A 17,988-nucleotide genomic window follows, 5' to 3' on the forward strand; every position below is an offset into this window, starting at 1 on the left:
ATGGACCCTTAAATTGGTCTGTCGTCTAGGCAGATCCCTCGGCAGAAAGGATGGGCTTTTGGCTAGAGCCCTGGTTTAAGAGTCAGAAGAGAATTGGCTCTGCCACAAAAATCCCATGTATCCGTAGGCAGCTCATTTAAACTGCGTGTGCTCATTGACCATTTGTGAAGTGGAGACAATATGTCCTTTGTCGTATTTATAGGGGAAGCTCTTTGGGGTGAGAGGCTGTCTCTGCGTACATTCAGTGCCCAGCATATGGGGGCCTGAACTCTCGTCCTATATATGTGAATGGAAACTGCTTGTTAAATAATTCCAAACCTGGAGCTCAATTAATTTGGGGAAAGGAACCAACGATTTCATGCTCTCCACTCTCCCATTGGTTAATGTAAAAACAGTGTCAGCCCTTTAGGGTGGCCCTATTCCCACTTGCCAGGCAGAGACTTCTCCCTTTATTTCCAAAGGCCTCAGCAGCTGACAGAATGACTATTCATCCCTTGCTGGTTATCCACACCACTGGGGATGTCAGCAGTACAGCAAGTGCGCAGATATAGAAGCAGCTAACTAACTGCTGCTACAGAGCCAGGAGCATAGGGCTCATACACATTAGGTCTTCTCCAAACCGCTGTGCAAATGTCTTGGCAAGGGAGTGAAGGATTGAGATCTATTTACAAGCCAGAGAACATTATCTGCTGTCTTTCACTTTATCACCTAGGTTGTGCCCCAAATTTCACTTGTCCCTCTGAGCAACACAGAAGAGATGCAAACTAGCATAGTCCCTATATGGTCATTCTTATCAGTTCAAGGTTATGTGCTGAAGCATGGGCCATTCGCTAGAGACGACGATGAAAAGCTAACTTGATCTACAGCCCTTTAATTATTTTCTCATTCAGCAAAAATTTTCAACACCCAAGGCCATGCAACTCTTTTAGGAAACAGGCTCATAGTATCATAACTTCAGGGATCCATAAGCAAGGCCCTGAGCAGCAAATACAATGGCAAGTTTCCAAACTTGGATGGCACTAAGCTAAAGAAGTCCTTCTTCAGTGACAGAAGTTGATTGTCCTGGAAGGTAGAGTGAAACCAGACATGGTTCTGTCCTTAAACCAGATCATGTGTGTACCACAGATCATGAGCAAACATGGGGCTGGGCAGGCAGATGTGCCTGTGAGGTTTCTTTTTAAAACTGACTGAACTCTTTCACAAGCCCATGGCATGAAGTAGAGCTTATGACGTTTTCACGGAGCCTTCAGCTGACCCACTACGAGTCCCACCATGGTTTAATACTTACCTTTGGTGCATGACCTTCCCAGTTTAATCAGCACTTGATTTTTGGGGCTTACGTTTTCAGTCATTCAACATATGCATTTCTGGGCACATAATGAAGATTTTTAACATCAACTATCCAATTGCCCACACAGATGAACGCGGAAGGCATCACCACGACCAACCCAAGCAGAAGGAAATGCACGGCGATTCATAGGAGTACCTGCTTTGTCTTTCTTCCTTGAGATTGTGCAGCTCTTCACAGCTCCCACTTTCGAAAACGTCTGCAAAGAATTTTACACGGTCCTTAGTTCTCTTTGTAATTAAAGTGTAACCCTTTGACAAAGTTCCCCTTTTGTAGCAACTGAAACAGACAAAGTCAACCCAGAGAGAGAGAGAGACGCGCACACTGAACAAGGAAAAGACACACGTCATGCATTCTATTGTGACAGCCTTTATTTAAAACATTCTCTCAGTAAATATCCAACACACTGCACTATAGCTATGGAAAGCTGCAGTGGTTTAGATCATTGCTACAGAATACCGAAGTACTTAAAAGAATGCTTCCACCCAAACACTGGCTCCTTCAAAAGCTGTCTAACAATTGCCAATTCATTACAATATCCTTAGACTATTTCTCTTTCCAGTACCGCATGGGAGGTACCAAAAAGTGCCTGTGGCAGCCCGGCTGTGTTATATGTAGGCTTGGAAGGATTCGATTTTTATTGGCAAATGTCGGTAAACATGGATTTCACCATGTACACACACACACAAAAAAATATTTCTATCAATGATAATCAAAACTGAAACAGATAGACAATGAAAAATGCTGCTTGAGAACTACAGTTTAAGGACTTTTACTTTGTATATTTTGACGTGTGACGTTGACAGTTTAGGTTTTAACAGTTAGAAAGCTTTAGCTTGTTGAATCTCAACATCTACTGTCGTTAAATAACTGTTTGACACTACCCCCGCCCGCCCGCCCCCCCGTCTAACCCCTCCTATAATTTCCCACAACTGTGAAAGTTTAAAACAAAAAAATGCTAGCAATCAACATTGCTATTATCCATCAAAATTATAAAAAATAAAAACTGAATTCTGCCAAGCTTAATTATATGCTGCGCAGCCCTAATGTAAATATAAGGGATTGGACCTAATTAGGTACCAGTGAATCTACAGGAGTTTGTGGTTCCCTTAAACACATCAACTTTACAAATTCAAGGCCTTTGGATTCATGATATATACAGGAAGGAAACATAGGGCAGTAAAAAGGAGGATGGATAAGTTTCCTCCAATTTTGACTACTTGTATGGGAGATTATTGAAACATTTGGTGTTTCAACAGTGAGCGAGGCATGAAAGAGAAGGGAAATGGGGCACCTCTACTGGGACACAGGATGGGATAACACCCCGTAGTCTGGAGATGGATTGCTAGAGATGTCTAAGCAATTAAGTTAGCCTTTGAAAACTGCCTGGGCTGGTAAACTTTCCAGGTAGACAGTCTACTCGACTGCCCTCTAACATGACAATTGATGTGAATGAAAAAACCCAACTGAATGATTCTCTGGGCATTCAAAGTTACCACCAGCCCCAATCTGGGCAGGAGAATAGTTTCACAACCAAGCTGGAGAACAGCTCTAGCATGGTCTATAGCTACATCTACTGTCTCCAACCAGCAAAAGGGAGAGTTGTTTAGTGGCTGGGAAAGGAAACAGAAGGAACTTCAGGTTACTCTTCCTGGCTCTGCCACTGACTTACTGTATGTCCTTAGGAAAGCTACCTCACCTCTCTACTACTCTTTACCCTAGCAAAATGGTGATGAGACCTTCCTCATAAGGGCCAGAGGAGGCTCAATGTTTGTAGAAGCTCGGATGAAAGATACGTACTGATGAATGCTTTATCAATAGCTTTAAAATACCAAACAGTAGAGCAGCTGAAGGACTTAAATCCAGGCTGAGCCACAAACTCACTGTTTGACCCTGACCAAACCACTCAAACCGAGCTGCTCCATCTAAACAGAACATTGCTGGATACACGCAACACCCAGTCCCACCACCTCTCCCTTTGTTCACCTCCTTCAGCGTATCTTCTGTGGTGGCAAAGTTGAGGTTTTTGATGAACAGTGTACATCCTGGAACACTCTCCTCATCCTCGTCCTCCTCCTCCTCATCTACTGCTATTTTTTCTGAGCCCTTTTTAGCTTCCTCAGTTTCATCACCAGCTGTAAAGCAAGAGAACAAACCATAAACACCATAAAACGTAACTAACTCCAGGCAGTTCAGGAGACTGAAGGGATTTATTGTATTTTGACCCCACCGTCGGAGCCATCAATGCCCAGACTACAATGACTCATCTCTCCAGCTGCATTTAGTAACAGTTTTGTGGGTGAACTTGATGGTCTTGGACACGCAGCCACAGCATGGATAGCTAGTGTAAGCCACGTATTGTTCTTCTAACATCCTTGAATTCTGACCTACGCCATCCTATTTCCCAGGAGACCAGACACTATGGTGACAAGCCTAGGTAGATACTTGCTCCAACCCTGGGCTCTTGTACAGCTCTACAAGTATCCCTCAACAACGGCCTGAAATACCCACTACTACTCCAGGATAGGCTGCTAATCAAGTATCTGACGTACAAGGTCTACTCCTGCATCGGTGCATAAAATACCTCAAAATACTCAACTCACTGACTGGATAAAAGGACAACTGAGGATCAGGTTCAAGATGGCAGCCATGCTCCTAAAGCACCCGGCCAATACAGTAGTGCATCTGCTCTGTTAGTTTATTTTCCATGATCTATGGACCTTACTCAGCTGAACTACAATACAGATCGTAGCATTTGGGAATCAGCACACAATTGTACTGCTCTTCTGAAATACCACAATTAATGAGGACTCTGCTGTAGCGTTCCCTGGCACTCACCATATTACAGAGTAGCACCTGGGAACCGCCATCACTAACACAACTGCATCACCTCAGCTACAGTTTAGTGCACCACAGAGGAACCTCCAGCACAGAGACAACAGAATCCCCTCTGCACAACATCCTAGAATCAACAGGGTAGCAAATGCTGGGTCTCATTTTTTAATAGTTTATGGGCCAATCTTCAGTCATGTTCGCTGTGCCAACACATCCCCTGCGTGAACAGCTTCTGCTTCATTCCATTTTGTTGGGGGCTGTAACCAGGTTTTAAAGAGTTGTGTACATGAAAAGGATCTTCACGGGTTTTTGTCCATACTCGTTCAACTCGCTCACCACAGCGAGCGCCACAAAGACTCCCCCGGCCTTTTTCCACTTTCAAAAAACAAACCGAATGTATTAAACTTCTAATTAATCTTCAAGAGCTCTGGCATGAAATGGCCCTTTTATGCTTTAATGGAAATGGCAACAATGATAACGTTGTCCTTTTAACATCAGTGGCACATGCAGCCGTCCTATCTCTGCCTCAAAGAGGAAAGGAAAAGGAAAGGAAAGGGGAAAAGAACTTCACATTTCTCTGAGGAAGGCCCTTTCGCACCCATTGTTCAACAACTGAGGAAGTTGGAGAGGCTGTCCAGAAAGGAGGTGGAGAGGAGTGAGAAAGGGAAAGGCAGGCTCAGGAGAGATGCACAACGCAGAGCGTGGGGCTAATATCAGAATCTAAACTGGAGATTTGCCTTGTGCCCCAAACTTCCCAGAAAATGATGTACATGCAGAGTGGGGAACTCCAACATCTCCATCCGCCACCTGCTCCCATCTCCATTCCAAATGCTGGCGTTAGTGAACAACCCATGATTGGCTTCCGGCATTATCAGCAACTCAAACCCACATGCTGTCCTCCTTCCCACCCGGCACCAAGGCAAGGTAGAAGAGTGACTGAAACACACCCACCCAGAGAGGAAGGTATTGCCAACAGCCAGGCTCCTGGGCTCCCTCCTCTGCAGAAAAGCTGGGGTGCAAAACCAAAGGCAGCTCCAGAAACAACAGAGAGCCGAGAAGCAGTCATACAGCTATCACTATACCCCCAATATCTCTAAAGGCTCACCTAGCCCTCCACTACCATTGTATCCGAGCACCAAACGTGGTGCTTTGCCTAATTCCTTAGCTTTAGTGCCTACCCTGGGCACCTCCACTGCTGACTGCAATTCCCCTCTCTCACTCCAGCATGGCATGCACCAGCACTGGACACCAACAGCTCTCTCCAGGCCTCACCACATACGCACGAGTTGCCAAACCACATCACCTCGTGATCAGCATAAGATGCTTCAGAGGAAGGTGTAAAATCTCTTGAAGCCTTTGGGCCTCATCCAAAGCACACTGAAGTTAACAGGGATCTTGACACTGACTGCACGGGGCTTTGGATCAGCCTTATCTCGCCTCACTACAATTGATGGGAGGTGGTTGGAGTTTTTATTGTCTCCAAGAGGAGCAGGATCTGACTCATTCCACTAGAGAGGTGCCGGAAGGCGGACGTGGTGCCACAGACGTATGCCTAGCTTGGCCTTCCTACTGCATCTACCCTTTGTACTGAGCCCTTCCAAAACGGCTGCTCATCTGCTCTCCTGCTGAATAGGAATGTTCTGCTGAGACCACAGGGCCATGAGCTGGGTTGGTTCCAGAGCGTACCCAGATCCCTGCTTTGGTTAAAGAGCTGCTTAGAACCAGACAAGTCAGGGCAACAAGTGATCAACTGGAAATTTCTTCCCCCCTGAAAGAGTTTTTTTTTTTTTTCTGGCCAAGCACTTTCACTCTTAATTGCAAGAGAAACTTTTAGCAATTGCTGGAAATCAGCAAACTTGAGTAGAAAATTCATTGGTTTTGAAGACAACTGGGTTGGAAGAGGGGAAAGATTTAGGGTGGGGGGAAGGTGCCTCCATCTGCGGTTAGCACAACAGTCACACACAGCCACATGGGGCTCTGCTGTAATCAGACTAAGGAATTTACTGCTGCCTCCCTCCCACAGCTTCCCCCAGGCATACGGTGCCAGAGGCTGACAGCAAAGACCATTATCAAACCGAAGCAGCTTTCCAGGAGCTCCTGTGCTTAAAGCCCTTTATCTGGAGGTGAGGGTCTCGGTTATGGGGAGATAAAACAGCTGCCCCTATCTTTGTCTCTCCCCCAGGACCTGGAATGGGAAAAGCTTTTCATCAGCTCCCTCCACCTCCCTGATGGTCTTGAAAAGACTTCCAGGGAAAAAAATAAATACAAATAATAAACCCTCAGCTATCCAACCTCCTTCCGTACTGGTTTTAAAAGTGTTTAAGGCCCCAAATATGCAAGAGCAATGCTAAAAGCCCCAGGGATGGGGAGGGGAAAGACATAAAAAAGGTCACGTCCTTACCATAAGAGCAGTGGGAATTCACCCACACAAGGCGTGCAGTGGGGCTTGAAATTAACACAGGCAAGCACACAAATGCACACACTGCTCCATGACCTGCCAGCCAGGCGATCAGCTGGTCTGGGCCCTTCCTTTGTTCAATCAAAGCTGGGATCCTCAGGCCTGGCCCTTCAATTAGGTTCTTTAGACCCTTAGAGGAGGGCACCATGTAACACATGCAGACAACAGGCATGTGCTCAGCTGTGTCGATCCCCTCTCTCTGATGGGGAAATTCTGTCAATAACAGGCTTTGTTATAAAGTTTGGGGGAGGGGGTCGAGCTGCTTTCATGTCATGTTGTCTATACTAAAACAACAAGGAGTCCGGTAGCACCTTAAAGACTAACAGATTTATTTGGGCATAAGCTTTCGTGGGTAAAAAACCCACTTCTTCAGATGGATACAGACTAACACGGCTACCTCCTGATACTTGTCTATACTAAAGCACCCCATCACAGCTACTGTTCGTGTTACTTCATCCTTCCTTCCTATCTCAGTACTGATAGGGCCCTCATCACCATGGTATCCCATCACCCCGAAGTCACTGAGGGATTTTATTCTCAACACCTCTGTGGGGTAGGAAAGCACTGCCCCCAATTTACAGATGGGGAAACTGAAGCACTGGGTAGATTCAGTGACTCATCCTGGGAGGCTGTGGCAGAGTCAGGAATTGAACTCAGCTCTCCCAAGTCCTAGTCAGATGCTGTAACAACGATCTCATCCTTCCCCCAAAAACCATTCCTTTCATCCACCTCATCTGTCTTGCCTTTCAGACTAAGCTCTCTGGGGCAGAGACTGTAATTGCTATATGTTCACACAGCACCTGGCACAACGGGGACCTGACCTGGTTGAGACCCACAGGCCCTGCTGCATGTTAAGTAACAGCAGCAGATTGGCCTTGCTCGTCCTTTTGTTCTGGGACTGCTTCTGCGACCCTCCTTGTAGAGCTCAGTCTCCATTTATACCAACCGTGCACAAGGAGAGAACTCTCTAGTCGGGGTGGTGGCCTGTATAGAGTCCTTGTAAGCTATTTATGCTGCTTCTTGGAATAACCGAGACACAAGATGGGTGAGGCAACATCTTTTACTAGACCAACTTCTGTTGGTGAAAGAGACGAGCTTCTGAAGAGCTCTTCTTCAGGTCTGGACTATAATAATAATAATGATCATCATAATACCCTTTCTAAAGCAGAAATATTACCCATCAGCTGTCACTTCAGTATCTAAGCGTCAGTGAGGCCACCTCTAAAGTCACCAGATTTGACAGTCTCAGGAGTGCCTCAACTAATGGCAAGATCCTAGACAGTGTGATCATCTCCACTGCAAGTGGAGTTAGTCCCATCCACCAAGACATTTAAAAATGGCCTACACTGAGCACCAGAGACTACTGTATCAAGAACAATCCTGAGCGTCTCAAGGCACTGAACATGCCCTGTGTTCCCCCTGACTGGCTGCTGAAGGCTCAAGATCAGAAGCTTCAACAGAAGCCACCATAGATCCTCGCACAAAGCCAGAAACATTCACTGGTTTCAAAGTTCTCCCACTGGCTGGGCTTCATAGACACAAAGCTGAGACTGGCAATGAGACTAGCACAATTGCTACATTGTTCGGCCCTGGGCATGAGTGCCATCTTCTAGCAATGTGTGTGTTTCAGGAGCAGGAAAAAAGGTCTTCAGCCAGACACTTCCTGCCTTTTTTGGCCTGGCTTTAATCTCATCTGCCTAGTTTTCCTGAAACTCCTCAAATCACCCTCCTTCAACAAAGGAATTTGCATATTTTTGGACTGGATACCAGTACTAATACTAAAGCACATGACGCATAATAGCTATTGCAACCAAGCAAGATGCACATTTTCTTGGTCCACACTGCATTTGCGTTAAGGCCGAATAAGGGGAAAGTCTAAGCAAGCAATTTCTCTTTGCATCTCTTCACTGGCTCCCCCTTCTCTATCCTATCAAATATTCCATCCTCATCCTTCTCGACAGACATCTGTGCTCTTCTTGAAGTCTTGTCCTCCCATGGCTTCCCTGACTCTGTCCTCTCCTACCTCTCTAATCGCTCCTTTAGCATGTTCCTTGGGGGATCCTCCTCATCCACCCTTCAACTCCCTGTGGGGGTTCTTTAGGGCTGTCTTTGGTCCTCTTCTCCTCTCCCTCTGCACCTCATCTCTGGGTAATCTCGTTGGCAAACACAAATTCAACGACTACCTCTGTGCTGACAACTCAGAGATACCTCTTCACTCCAGCCCTGTCTCCTGTCTAGACTAAAAACTCAGCCTGCCATTGACACTGCCTCATGAATCTCTAAACACCAGCTCAAGCTAAACATGGTTAAGCCCGAGCTCCTAATCTTCCCCTGCAAGCCCTCCCCGCTACCTCCTTTCTCAATGATGGGATACCACCATCCAGACCTGCAACCCGAGTGTCATCTTCGACTCAGACCTCTCTCTAGGTCCTCACATCCAGGCTACATCTAAATCTTGCCGATTCTTTGGGCATAACACCTCTACGATACGGCCCCTCTTATCCATGCACACAGCTACAAAATTCTCATCACCTCGCGGCTTGATTCCTGGAGCATCCTTCTCTGGCCTTGACAAATCCCCGCTCGCGGCCATTCAGAATGCAGCTTCAAAGATCATTTCCCTTGCCCATCGCTTTGACTCTTTGCATCCTTCCCCTGGCTCCCCCTTCTCTGTCCCATCAAAGATAAGCATCACTTTCAAGGCCCTTCATAGAGTCATTTGCTGGTGACATTCGGCCCATGGGGCCATCCTCCACTGCCCACTTTTTAAATTTCCAAACCCCTCTGTGCTTTCTCCTGCACTATTCCGTATGCTTGGGAGGCGCTGCCCATAAACGGCTCACTTACCTCATTCCCCTCCTCCAGATCCCTCCTCTGTCAGGATGCCTACGCAAAGCATGGCAACGGTCAGGCTGTTGATGTGCACAGACCTCTACCACTCACGCTGCCCAACACTGTCTCACCATTCACTTGTACTCCCCAGCACGTCAACAGCCATCTGTTGCCTCTTATGTTGTACTTCGATTGTAAGCCGCTTGTGACAGGAACCGTATTTTTGTTGTGCGCTTGTACAGCACCTAGCACAATGTGGTCTTGGTCTGTGACGAGGGCCGCTGGGTGCTATGGTAACACAAATTAATAACGCTGCCCCTGCATTTCTGAGCCACAATCATTCTCCCACACTGCTTAACAGCTTGGCTCTATTCACCCCTCTGACCTCACACATGCTACCAACTGAACCCCGCTAGTGCGCCAACTCTTAACCCCATTTCCAACATCAGCACTGGCTTCCAAAAACCCAAAGGGAGAGAAGGGCAGCAGCAAGCAAGCGCACTGCTGTATTGCTTAGCTCTAGAGATGGCTGCTTTCCCAGGTCAGCAGTCGAGCGCCCTGCAGAATGATGGGGGAAGAGAAGCTCGGCTCATCTCTAGACACACGATCCTCAAAGCAACTTCAAGAGGGGACTTCAAGTAAGGCAGAGGTTCTCATCCAGTTAGGACAAGAACAGCATGGCCACTGCTCTACAGGAAGAGCAGGATCACACACACTACAGTAAATACCTCCTCCCCCAAGTCAAAATTCTTACCAGTTCCCAGCCTGGCTTCTCCTTCCTCTCCTGGAATCTCAGGCTGTTTCTTCTCAGGGGGTGGGCAGGAAAAGACACCCATGGGAGCCCACTCGAGATACAGAGGGACGTGCTGAAACTGCAAGGGTGATAGATACAAGGGATGTCTACAAGACAGGGAAGAAGTGACTTTGGGGTGGGGGGGGGAGGGAGCATAAGTTCAAATCTCAGCTCTACCTTCTCAGGGGACATATTACAGGAGATGGAAGCTGGTTGGAGGTTAAAGGCACAGCCGCATGCTCTCCCCGCAGGGTGTGTTCTCACTGGGGGTTCAGTAGCCTTCTCTAGGGCTGAGTTTGAACAGTACCGAAGGCCCAGGAAACAGCGGAGATTTTTATAACTAGACTTTACGCTGCGCGTTGCTAACAGCGGTGACTTTTGCTAGCAACATGGGGGGGGGGGGGGGGGGGATTTTATTCTCCTAAAAGTGCCCTGATCCTCTCCCCACTTCTAGAGATTGCTTCCCTCAGCCCCTCCACATTGAGCAAGAACTTGCACCCTTTTGAATTTGATTACTAATGATTACATCTGAAGCTTTAAGATACTGATACCTGATCGAATTATTCCTACCTGGCTTCTCAAAGTGCCAATGCTGGGACAGAGAAGAGGGTGGATTTGCATTAGCCTGTCTAGCCTGGATCCCCTATCCCGAAATGCGAGTTCCACATCAGATGATGCACGTTGCTGTCCCCGGGCTTACCTTGGAGTAGGCCAGCTTGGTGAAGGCTCGCTTGGCCTCCGTGGGCTCCAAGAATTCCACAATGGCTGTGATCCCTCCTTCCGGGAGCAGCACTCGCCCGAGGCTGCCATGTGGGCCAAAGACCTCCTCCAGCTCCACCACTTTAGTGCCGGCAGGGAGGTTCTTCACTAGGATCACAGTTTTACTCCGTTCTCCAGCAGCCTGAAAAGAGGGGGGGGGGGGGGAGGGGGAACAATACAGAGGAGGATTCTTATAAGGGGTCTGAGACTTTGGGGCCCCCCCTGCTCCATTTCATATGCTTCCAGGATACACTGCAAAGCCACAAAGAGCTGTGTAAAATGCCCTTCCTGACTGACATGCAGGCCCAATAGACAAACTCCATTCACTCACAGGGCGCATCAGTTCCCAACGGTACAATACATTCACACCCACCGCTGTTCTCCATTTGCAGCTCAGCTAACTTCGTACTGCTGCGTGCATTCAAACAGCTGCCACGTCCCACTCCAGGCTGGACGCATTTCTGTGGTGGATGAATCTAGGGTTCAATCCTGCAAGGTGCTGAGCAATCTCAGCAACTGACTTCAATGGGAGTTGAGGGGATCAGGATCAACCCCCCACCATTTGAGATACTTGGGTGGGGAGAAGATAGTACATAACCCTAAACTGACTTATTTAACACTTACATGTGGATATTAAGGGCTGGAGAGGGAAGGATGAAAACTATTAATGAGCGGTGATCGTTCAGCTGGTCCTGCGCCAGCCGTCAGCCAGGAAACCCTATCCTCGGAGCTGTGCTGATGAGGTCTGTGCACAGCGATGTTTAGCATGCAAAGATGCCGTGCCGGTTATTCTAGCCTAGCACCCATTTCAGACATGGCTGTTTTTATTCTACTCAAAACTGGACCAAAAAAAAAAAAAAAATCAATCTCTGTGAAACAGAAAACCAGAAAAAAAATGGAGTAGGGACTTTGTAGTTCACATTTTTATACTCAAGCATCTCAGAATCTCTTTGAGATTATCCTGAGGCTTCTGATGGAGTTGCAGAATCATAGAATATCAGGGTTGGAAGGGACTTCAGGAGGTCATTTAGTCCAACCCCCTGCTCAAAGCAGGACCAATCCCCAGACAGATTTTTGCCCCAGATCCCCGCCCCTCAAGGATTGAACTCACAACCCTGGGTTTAGCAGGCCAATGCTCAAACCACTGAGCTATCCCTCCCCCCGCCCCGACCTCCCGGAGGAGAACACAAGCAGACTGAAAAGCCCTGAAGGGAGATTTCTAGAGACAGGAGGCTGAAGGGAGCCAGGTCAAATGTGTTCACCTTCCCTGGAAGTTGGAGAAGAAACATCCCAAATCCTAGTGCCACTGACTCCAAAGTTTAGGGTTTTCCTCAGCTTCCAGCCATGGCACTGTAAGGACTAAGCACTAGGAAACCATGGGATGTCAGGCGGGGAAGGAGCCTCACGTTTCATGTGTGTTGCGCACCATGTGATCAAGAGAGCTGAAAGGCTAATGTTCCCAATCCTCTTCGCACCCAGCTAAGCCAGGAGCAGACTGCCAACGTACAGACTGTTCTCTCTGCTGTTCACCGTTCAAGTTTTTATAGATGAGTGACCCAGCCCTACACAGAGAGCACCCCCACGCCATTATCCTGCAACACTCTCTCCTGAACGCCTGACCCCCTGAATATCCGGACACTAAGGTGAGAAGAAATAAGCCATCTGCTGCTGCAGCAAGCAGGGTCTCTGCTGAAGCGCCTCACCTGACTGAAGGAATCCAGGCTGACTCCATTGTCGATCAGGAACTGGCGGACGTCCTGGACAAGCTGGGTTTCGCCCAGAGCTACCCTCACGGCCACGCTGCCTTTGCCTTCCTGCAAACGAGAGCAACAGTGGTTAAATCCACAGAGTGACAAAGCCAGGAGCATAAACTACACCGTAATAACAGGCCTAAACTATAGAGGTGCCGAGCACCTGCAACACCCGGGCCACTCAGACTCTGGCCTAACTGGAGGTTTGCATACAGACAGAGGATGAAATCTTGGCTCCGCTGACTTCAATCAAGCCAGGACGTCACCCTGAGGTTAGCTGCTGACTCGTAGGCCATAACTCAGCTTTTAGGTCCACATTCCGTGCTGTTACGCAGATGCAACTCCCATGGGAATTCCACCCCTTGTAACTGAGGGCACGATTCAAGCCTCAGCTAAGGAAAAGAATGGTGCTGAATGCAGCAGTAAAGTGTTACGTAGGGTGGTTTTAGGACCACAGCTATTTCAGCTGGTGTCTACTTGGCCACTTGTGTGTAGTTATGAGCACACAACTGCAGTAATTGTGAAGCAAATTAGGCACATACAATACAGCCAGGATTTTACGAACACCGGTGTTACGAATAACCAGTTATAGGAACCATTTTTTCCCCACAGGGAGGGAAAAAAACAAAAAAACAAAAACAAACCAAAAATATTATCACACAACAAAAGTGATGTTAATGAAGAACAAGTCGACATCCCTGCACATTCTGAGGCTGTCAATGCACTGAAAATTGCTTTGCACTGGTTTGAAGAACAAGTGATGCAGGGCACCATACTGCAGCTTATGCACTGTACAAACTGTAACTGAGATCTTCCGTTTTATGAACTCCTCAACCCTCAGTTAGTTCAAATAGGGATTCTACTATACTTGTGCACTTAAGTTATCTGAATATCTGCCCTCTGATCTCTCATTAGGTTTCAGAGTTAACACGTGAATATAGTGACCTGAGCAGGGCAAACCTTGAAATCTGTGCCATGCTGTCTAAACCAACATTACATCCATCACATCCAACAGGCTCTCTTCACACGAGAGCTAGGAGCTACTTGGGTATTAAATAAAAGCAGTCGGATTCTACAGAATGCAAGTCATGTGGTTTGGACAACGTGCATACAGGGACCAGACCCAGCCCAGCCACTGGGTGCTTGGTACCACTTTTCCATAGTAACGAGACGGAGACTTCACACGCATGCGACTTCTGACTTCAGTGGGCTATACTGCAGATCTTCCAAGGTGAAAGGCTGACACATGTGAATACTGTTCCAATTATGCAGGCAGAGCCAGGAATGATTTTTGTGAAACATACTTCCTCCTTTTAAAGCCTGAAACACCCGCTGTAAGACTGCCCAATATGTCCTCATTTAGCCTAGAGATGCGGGTAGAAACCACATGCCACCTGCTTGAGAGAGGGGGCTCCTGCTTCCTGAACCGGAGTCTGATCCACCTGGCCCAGGTTTGCCTGTTACCCCCTGTTCACCACTGGGACCCACCTGGCACCCTGCTGCAGCCTCCCGCTTACCACTCACAGCGGGATTTTCAAACGCACCAAGCATCCACCTAACTCGGCTTCCCATCGACCTCAATGATAAAACTCCCATTGACTTCAATGGGAGCAGCGTTAGGCCAATGCCGAGTGCTACTGAAACCCCCGCCCCAGAGAACAGGAAGGAATGTCGGGCACTGCTAAGTAAAAAGAGCTGCCTACGATGACCCAGGTGCCTGGATATACCTTGTATTCCATTTAGCACTCTGCAAGTGACCCCCATTCAGATGAACTCCCAGATACCGCCCACATCGAGTTGTTAGTGCCGAGTTAAGACAGCAGCACTTGGGTTCACACTATGAAGGCTCTATGCAGCCAAAAGAGCTAAGAGTCTAGATAAAAGCTGTAACGCAGCAAGAGCCAGTCCATCAGGGTGGATAAAAATCAATGATTTAAAAAAAAATAAAAGATTTTTATTTAAATCATAGATTTTTGCCTCAAAAAAGCAAAAGATCATTTTAATTAAGATACCTTTGAACTATAATGTAGCTCATCATGGAATAGGGATTATAAATTCTAATTCTATAGTATGAGACAATATATTCATGTAATGTTTAAGAAAAGTTTTGTAAATGAGTTCCAATAGTTCATGGATTAGGAACCCAATTTTATGGAGTTCCAGGGGCTTCTGTATAGATTATTTAGGTTAATCTTTCTATCTACCCAATGGGACTCAGTGCTCAGTCTAGAAGATACCATCAGAGACGCTTAGTTTTGCAGTTCTCAAAATGTGGATTTGTGTCTCCAGAGATAACGTGCTTGTTAACAGCAAAAATGGTGGTGGTTGTTTTTTTTTTTTTAAAGTTTGTTGTTGTTTTTTTAAAAATATTTCATTTAGCTATTTTAGTTAAAAACAATTTAAACAAAAACAAACCTGATTTTAAAAAACTTGAATGTTTAACTAAATTCAAAAATTCATGCTTGTTTTGTTAAAATATTATATGTTTGCTGTTGAAAAAAAAATCCAGAATACATAACGTTGTTGTTTTAGTTAAACAAAACAATTTAAATGTCTGTCTGGTGATGTTCTCCTCCTAATACAGCATGGCAAGAAAATCCTCCAAATATTAATGATTAACCTGTTGAATTGGAGATAGTTCACCTCCCAGTGACTTCATAAATATCTGCTTCAATTACCTTTGGTAAATGAAATAACCAATCATTTATTTTCTGATATAGCTGTAAAACTGATCTGAAAAGTTTTCAAAATAAATCACTTCAAAAAGGTATAGTGTACCTTCTAAAAATGAAACCTACATCTATCTCTGAGTTGTGAAGACTATGTTTGTTGTTATAACCTTAATACAAGAATGCACTTTTATGTAGAAATCCATGATTAAATCGAGTCTTCTTAACTAGTGATTTAAATTAAATTGATTTAAATCAAATCCACCCTGCATTCCATGGACACGTGTACTAAGGGAAACGTAGTTCATGGTACCATGAGGTGTGCTAAGACCCTTCAAAGAAAGACACCCAAAGCAGCAGCCCTTAAGCCGCAGGCCACACGCTTCCATCCACAGACTGAAACGCTGCTCCCCAGCTAGAATCCAACTCACGTGATCAAGCACTTGGCTCTTGGTGGCATTGTACTTCTGTGCGATTGCATCTGCCACAGCGTTCGTGCCCATGAACAGCGTGTTCCAGTTGTGAGAGCTAGAGGCCGAGGAAGAGAAAATTAAATAAGAGGCCTAAATTGTAAGATCATTCACACCTTCCAACTGACATCTGCCTCAGAGTGACACAGAAGAGACACCCAGCGGGCCAACAAGGATCACAAACTGAATGGGAGGAAGGGTAGAGGATAAAATGTGGAGGAGGATAGGGGAGCAAGCGGGTTGTAAGTAGTGGGAGAGAAAACAGAAAGGCTGCATTTCAGTGGAATAGGACATTCTTCACTCCTAAACAGTTACAGAGCATTGGCTGGGCTCTGTTTAGCCTGCCACCGCTGGAGTTAGAACACTGAATTAGAAGGACTGATCTCGTAAGGCAACTCCTATGAGCCAAAAAAGCATCCCTTTTCTTTGGCTGAGCCGAGGCCAGAAAGAGAGAAGATGCGAGGACACTAGAGTCAAGGAAGGGGCAATGTAACGGTAATTTTCCTGGCCCTGTTCCTTAATACACCCCCTAGAGAAGCCGCACACATTTCAATTCTGGTCCCAGAGGGGAATTCTGCAGTTAGTGCCATATTAAAACAAAAGGCTCCTGCTGTGTGACACCGCTCCCCTCTGTACCTGGCACTGTTTGCTTTGTCCTTGGACTCTTTCTGCTTCTTGTAGGAAGAGGATCCTTCAGCATCTAGGTTCTCCCCTTCTTCCTTCTTTATGGTGGAAGGTAACACATGCAGCATCCTGCCCTAGGAGACAGACAGTATAAGACCTAGTGCCTCTGAATCCACATTCATGAAAAAAAAGTCTCACTGCCTCAAGGTAAGATGAACTAGTCAGTGCAGCACTCCCATGCAACTTCCTCTCACGATGGCCTTTCAACCTGACGTGGGATGACCTCCCCTTCCTTCTCTGCCACTTCAGGCTGGCATCAACGCAACGCAACGCACCAGAGCGGCCCAACAGGGAGTTTGAAAGATCAATGAACTCCAACCTCTTTCCCTCTGGTAACAGCATATGATCTCTGCATGGCACCGAGCTAGCAGCAGCCTGGAGTTTTCGGAACCCACTGGCCCACGCAAACTGGTGCTGCTACACTGCTGCCCTAGGCCTTCCCATCTTAACAGCACTCTGTTCCTCAATGCGCTGAGCATCCCATTGAGCAGTGCACAGTGGCACCACCATAAGCATTTGACCTTCTGGCAATAATCCTTATGACCCAACATCCCCTCCCCTGCAACCTAACCATGCAGGCGAGTTAGTGTCACTGTACCTGAAACACCTGCCCGTCCACTTCTGCGAAGGCCTTCACTGCATGCTCCGGGATCATGTAAGTGATGAAGGCAAATCCCTTGGGTTTCTTGGTCAGACTGTCTATGGGGAAATGGATCTCGGACAGGGGACCTGCAAAAGGCAAATCCTTTCCATGAGACATGCCCCCTTCTCAGGCACTGCAGAGCAGGGTTCTGAGCTGGTGTCTTCTGCAGGAGCCCAGCTGATGGAACGAAGCCACGAAAGTTGGGTCAGCTTAGCACGTGCAAGGAGATGTGCGTTCAGAGAATCTGGGCCTGCTCAAGGGTGGACTGCATGGATACGGAAACCTTTATTTACCAAGTTGGTACAAGCCAGCAGGAATACCAACTTCCCCCACATCCTACTCCTGAGGGCATTCTGTGCCAAAAACTAAAAATTCTGCATACAGTATTTTAAAATTCTGCAAATTTTATTTGTCAAATAAATGTGGAGGCTCCAGCATGGCATTGGGAAGCACAGGCCACTGGCTGCCCAGAGGGGGGAGATCACTGTACATCTCCACCCCCACTCCCCCAGGACACGGACTTAGCAGTGAGGCTGCACCCAACCGATACAGTGCAAGGACCAGGCCTGCCCCAGAAACACCCCAGGACCCTGCCCCTCCTTGCCAGGTGCGGGCAGGCAGGCTCAGCACGGCAGGATTCAAGTGTGGAGGGACTTAGTGTGGGGGGGATCCAGGTGTGGGTTGAGAGGGTTCTGTGTGGGGCAATCTGGTGTGGGCGGCTCAGTGGGGGAATCTGGGTGCGGGGG

At 47.1% G+C, this 17,988-nt stretch overlaps 1 protein-coding gene across 1 annotated transcript in view; it reads right to left on the reverse strand.

Annotated features, from left to right (window-relative positions):
• Positions 1-17,988, reverse strand: part of RBM19 (RNA binding motif protein 19) — a 112,163-nt gene that overhangs the window by 80,443 nt on the left and 13,732 nt on the right. The window contains exons 11-18 of the mRNA XM_024213676.3: positions 17,198-17,328; positions 16,552-16,673; positions 15,877-15,973; positions 12,729-12,839; positions 10,967-11,167; positions 10,228-10,345; positions 3,335-3,483; positions 1,487-1,547 (exon numbers count right to left, since the gene is read on the reverse strand). Of these exons, the coding sequence (XP_024069444.2) occupies positions 1,487-1,547; positions 3,335-3,483; positions 10,228-10,345; positions 10,967-11,167; positions 12,729-12,839; positions 15,877-15,973; positions 16,552-16,673; positions 17,198-17,328 (990 nt within the window). The remainder of the gene's footprint in view (positions 1-1,486; positions 1,548-3,334; positions 3,484-10,227; positions 10,346-10,966; positions 11,168-12,728; positions 12,840-15,876; positions 15,974-16,551; positions 16,674-17,197; positions 17,329-17,988) is intronic.

The sequence above is a fragment of the Terrapene carolina genome, unplaced genomic scaffold, assembly GCF_002925995.2.
Source record: "Terrapene carolina triunguis isolate 2854851 unplaced genomic scaffold, T_m_triunguis-2.0 Scaffold951, whole genome shotgun sequence".
NCBI lineage: Eukaryota > Metazoa > Chordata > Testudines > Emydidae > Terrapene > Terrapene triunguis.